Source organism: Anoplopoma fimbria, chromosome 15 (genome assembly GCF_027596085.1).
Source record: "Anoplopoma fimbria isolate UVic2021 breed Golden Eagle Sablefish chromosome 15, Afim_UVic_2022, whole genome shotgun sequence".
NCBI classification, from domain to species: Eukaryota; Metazoa; Chordata; class Actinopteri; order Perciformes; family Anoplopomatidae; genus Anoplopoma; species Anoplopoma fimbria.
The window spans coordinates 23,756,594-23,762,613 of record NC_072463.1 but is presented as its reverse complement, the minus strand read 5'-3'; the positions used below and the strand labels follow the sequence as shown (position 1 = coordinate 23,762,613).

Genomic DNA, 6,020 nt, shown 5'->3' with positions numbered 1-6,020 from the left:
CCACAAACAAACAAACACTAGAGTCCTATATTGAATTACAAACAAGCATTTGGCTTATTGAATGAAATGGCATTTAACTGTCTAAACAAACACAAACATACAGCTTTTCAACCATCCCTCAGTCACACAAAGGGCTTAACGTGCCACGATACCCGGTTAAAATCTACTGCAGTGTTTAATTCCAGGTCATTTCATAATCTCTTTGATAGTCACTCACATCTGCACATCTCTTCGCTCTCACTCACTGACAATCAAACAGCTGCAAGCTGGCATACTCACTAAATCCTCCGGTACAGCACACAAACCACACACACGAACATATGCAATCACCGACCACATGCACACACACACACACACCACATACACAAGGGCCCATTAGAGAGCTCGCAGACAATGGTGCACACAAGCTCACACACACACACACACACACATGCCTTCATGCGCACAAGCGCACAAAAACACTTGTGCATGCAAGTGTACACACACACACACACACACTTCTACTCAGGCAAAAAATGACTTTATTCAGCGCAGATATTCTTTTGATTTAAAAGTTCTTAATCGTAAAACACCGCAGAGACACGGGAAAATACTAAATGTATTGATTATTTGTTAAAGGAACACACGTATACATACAGATATACACATACATTCCCAGACGCACGCACAGGCAGGACATTATGACACACGCCGTGGTTCCCATCCATCCTGTCTCTCATCACCTTTTTGTCCCCTCCTCCCCTCCTCCCCTCTCCCCTTTCCTCTTCCTACATCCCCAAAACACCCCAATCATCCTGCATCAACAGGCATGTGAACCCAGTGTTTGGTTCATCTCTTTCTCTCTCTCTCTCTCTCTCTCTCTCTCTCTCTCTCTGTCTCTCTGTGCCTGCTCTATTTTCATCTGTGTGCTTCCACTCTCCTAGCTTTCGGGTAATTACCTGGCATTTGCATTGCAAAGTCCCCTGTGCCGCCCTCAGCTCCTCCGCAGGTGATTGAGCTTCATTTCCCCAGCAGATAAGAGAGAGAGAGAGAAAGGGGAAGAGAGAGAGAGGGGAAAAGGGAGTATTGCAGCAGGGTGTGATTTTATTCTGGCTTGCAGGATATAGGAACAATTCCCTGGATTCTTTGTTACTGGTAAATTGGCTGGTTCAAAAGCATGCACAAGAAGTTCCAACACGTACATAATTGCCCTCATTACTATCTTATTACTGGTCTGGCTCCATACATAACATAATGTGAAGCATATCTGGCTTTCGATGACTGAGGCACATCCCGGACTTCAGCATTCCGACTTGCTCGAAGACTTTGGAAATGCAATTTGTAACTTTCTACACTTTTACAGCAAAGAAGACATAGCATGAATGTGGTTGGAATGCCTTAATTGAAAATACCATTGACTGAGCAGGTAACTAAAAGGAAAATATATATTACGTTATTAAAGTGATGAAGTTTTTTGACTTTGGCATTTCTCAACAGGTACGACCCAACCCACCTGAAACTGATTAGTAAGGAGCAGAAAATCTCTCCAAACATAATGAATGTGCCTTTTTTTTTACACTGTTTCATCATACCACACCATATAGGTGTAGCTACATATCATAACACAATACATTCTTTATTACGGTTCAGGTTTTAAATTACAAAACAACAAAAGGTAAAGCGACAGCATGAATCAGTGAGTAGACAAACGTAGACTACATTAAATGATATATATATATATAGTCACAATAATATTTGAAGATGTGCTTGAATAACTTATGGTATAGTTTGAAACAGACAATACATCATAGTGATGATCATACAATAAAAACACATGCAGTATTGATTGGCAGCTATCATATTCAGACAGACTGAGCACTCTTTCTTTTTTTTTCCACGTTTGAACACATGAAGGGCTTAAGCCATTGTGTAGGTAGGCTATCACTGTTACTGTCACTGTTACTGTCACTGTTACTGTCACTGTCACTGTTACTGTCACTGTTACTGTCACTACTGTCACTGTTACTGTCACTGTTACTGTCACTGTCACTGTTACTGTCACTGTTACTGTCACTGTTACTGTTACTGTCACTGTTACTGTCACTGTTACTGTCACTGTCACTGTCACTGTTACTGTCACTGTTACTGTCACTATCACTGTTACTGTCACTGTTACTGTTACTGTCACTGTTACTGTCACTGTTACTGTTACTGTCACTGTTACTGTCACTGTTACTGTCACTGTCACTGTCACTGTCACTGTCACTGTTACTGTCACTGTTACTGTCACTGTCACTGTTACTGTCACTGTTACACTGTCACTGTTACTGTCACTGTCACTACACTGTCACTGTCACTGTCACTGTTACTGTCACTGTTACTGTCACTGTTACTGTCACTGTCACTGTTACTGTCACTGTCACTGTCACTGTTACTGTCACTGTTACTGTCACTGTTACTGTTACTGTTACTGTTACTGTCACTGTTACTGTCACTGTTACTGTTACTGTTACTGTCACTGTTACTGTCACTGTCACTGTTACTGTCACTGTCACTGTTACTGTTACTGTTACTATCACTGTTACTGTCACTGTCACTGTTGTTACTGTCACTGTTACTGTTACTGTCACTGTTACTGTTACTGTTACTGTTACTGTCACTGTCACTGTTACTGTTTACAGGACTGTTACTCCTACATCACTGTTATACATCCACCATCCTGTTACTGTTACTGAACCACAACATCCACCCATACATCCACCCACCACCCATACATCCACCCACATCCACCCATACATCCATCCATCCACTGTTACATCCACCCATCACCCACCACCCATACATCCACCCATACATCCATCCACCCACCCATCCATCCACCCCCCCACCCACATCCACCCACCCCCACCCACCCATACATCCACCACCCACCCACCCATTACATCCACCCACCCATACATCCACTGTCCACATCCACCCATTCCACCCATACATCCACCCACCCACCCATACATCCACCCACCCATACATCCACCCACCCATACATCCACCCATACATCCACCCATCCATCCACACCCATGTTCCACCCATACATCCACCCACCCATACATCCACCCATACATCCACCCACCCATACATCCACCCACCCATACATCCACCCACCCACACTCCACCCATCCACCCACCCCCATACATCCCCACCCATACATCCATCCACCCATACATCCCACCCATACATCCACCCATACATCCACCCACCCATACATCCACCCACCCATACCCACCCATACATCCACCCATCCATCCCACCCATACATCCACCCATACACCCCCACCCATCCATCCACCCACCCATACCCCCATCCATCCACCCATCCCACCCATACATCCACCCCCCATACATCCACCCACCCACCCATACATCCACCCATACATCCACCCATCCATCCACCCACCCATACATCCACCCACCCATACATCCACCCATACATCCATCCACCCATACACCCACCCATACATCCACCCATACATCCACCCATACCCACCCCCATACATCCACCCATACATCCACCATCCACCCATATCCATACCCACCCATACACCCATACATCCACCCATACATCCATACATCCACCCATACCCACCCATACATCCACCCACCCATACACCACCCATACACCCACCCATACATCCCCACCCACCCATACATCCACCCATACACCCACCCATACATCCACCCACCCATCCACCCATACATCCACCCATCCACCCATACACCCCCCCATACATCCACCCCCATACCATCCACCCATCCCCATACTCCACCCACCCATCCACCCACCCATACCCACCCACCCATCCCACATCCACCCACCCATACATCCACCCACCCATACATCCACCCATACATCCACCCACCCATCCATCCACCCATACATCCACCCATACATCCCATCCATCCACCCACCCATCCATCCACCCATACATCCACCCATCCACCCACCCATACATCCACCCACCCATACATCCACCCATACATCCATCCCATACATCCACCCATACATCCACCCATCCCCACCCATACATCCACCCATACATCCACCCATACCCATACATCCACCCATACATCCACCCACATCCATACCCACCCACCCATCCATCCATCATACTTCCACCCATACATCCACCCATACTTCCACCCTTCCAACCCGACGCACCAGAAGCGCCTCCCACTGACCGACAGCTCATAATTGGGTGTGAGCTCATTTGCATGCGGAACGGTGCGGATATTTATTTCAATTTAATTTCGTTCCCGCACACGGTGCTGTAGGCTTTTGTGCCAAAGTCATATTAACCCCTTGATTAGTTAATATGCAGTGCACGACGTTGCCCACGCACGATGAATATTCATATCGGTGGCTCTTTCTCCGCCGTCTCTCCACCCCTCCCTCTCTCTCTCTCTCTCTCTCTCTCTCTCTCTCTCTCTCTCTCTCTCTCTCTCCTGTACAAAAGACATTTCTACAGTTGTTCCCACAAACAGTCTGTTTGGTTCCTCATAGTCTCTGTGTCCTCGCTGCCGCTGACTCAATGGCAGAAAAGACTCTGAGAGGAAGGGAGGAGAGAATGGTCGTGGCAGGTAAATACATAACAGGTTGTGTCCAGACATGATGGAGTTGTCCTGAGCTGACAGCTGGTAAACTGTCCACGTCTCATAAACACAGGCGAGAGACCTCAGAAGACTAAAGCTATAAGATAATGGCTGGAAAATGCCTGCCGTCTTATTCAGGAATAAAATAATATTGCAATATTTCTGTTGTTATTGAGTTATGATTCTTAATTTAAGACGGATGTATTTGAAATATGTTTCTCATTACACTGAACATTCCACATTCCTGTGTGTCTATGTGTCGGCCTATGTTATTCATTTATATTGTCAATATCATCATTATTAAGTGGGGTTTTTGAGTCAAATGTAATATTTGTATTTATGTTCAATGTGTGTGTGTGTAGCATGAAGGGGCTTTAATGTATATTTCAAAGTGCAACCATGTGTTGTGAAATAAGGAACCTTGAGCACAGATTGCAGCCTACGTAGGCAGCGCTCTGTGCTCCATATGTGTTTGCTTTGAGGCCCTCCCGATTCTGCATGGCTTCATGGGTTGAAATCATCTACCCTTGTGTTATCAGAGAATTGTCTGCTGGTTAGAAATTGGGTTCAAGATGGATAAGGCTCATTTTTACCACAAGTTTGTCAAACTTGGGGGGCACAACTTAAGTTTACCAAATTACAAGGTCAAAACCATTTTCAAGTGTGTGTCTGATTGGCATCTGGATGTGACTATGTTATTGTAAAACTTCTACTTTTGTTGTTGTTTATCTACAGCTGTTGCTTTGGCTTGGGGCTTGGGGTCACCATCCTTCTTAAAGCTGAAGGTTCTCTCACAGCAGCTCGCTATATTTTGCTCTGCAAAACTAACACACACTTACAGGAGTAGAACTTGACTCTGGATTAAGTAGTGCATACACTGTAGCTTTAGTGGCAGAATGTATTCCCACAGTTTACTTCCTTTATGAACAGAGATTTCTCCCATTAAGTTATGGCCATGGGAACTTAATCGAGTTGCATACTTAACCTTTTTAAACCAAGTATGCCCAAGGCAGTTCTCAGCACTGTTAGAAAGACACTGGTGCTCAATCTTAGTAAAATATTGTCTTCGGAAAAGAATGTATCGTCATTTTCTTGGTTTCAGTGCATGTGGACATGTGACGAAGGCGAAACATGGTGCGATTTGAACCTGGACCCGATTTTCACCTACTCAGACTGAGATGTCCACAAAGTGCATTGTGGGAGCTGGGTGTGAGTGCATAGGAGGAAGCGTTGCCGCAGCGTCCAGGGGCCCATCTGGGCATTATGCGCATGAAGGCTCCGCCCCGTCGTAAGTTCCTGCTCCGTCTGTCGAAGCAGCTCGGAGACACCGCATGGCGGAAATCTGTTCCTCCCCTTTCACCGTGGGGGGCAGCTTAGGTGGGGATGGGGTTG

General features: G+C 45.9%; 1 protein-coding gene across 1 annotated transcript in view; it reads left to right on the top strand.

Annotated features, from left to right (window-relative positions):
• Positions 1–4,351: 4,351 nt before the first annotated feature.
• msrab (methionine sulfoxide reductase Ab) overlaps positions 4,352–6,020 on the top strand; it is a 32,873-nt gene continuing 31,204 nt past the window's right edge. Inside the window, exon 1 of the mRNA XM_054614252.1 lies at positions 4,352–4,616. Within this exon, the coding sequence (XP_054470227.1) occupies positions 4,352–4,616 (265 nt within the window). The remainder of the gene's footprint in view (positions 4,617–6,020) is intronic.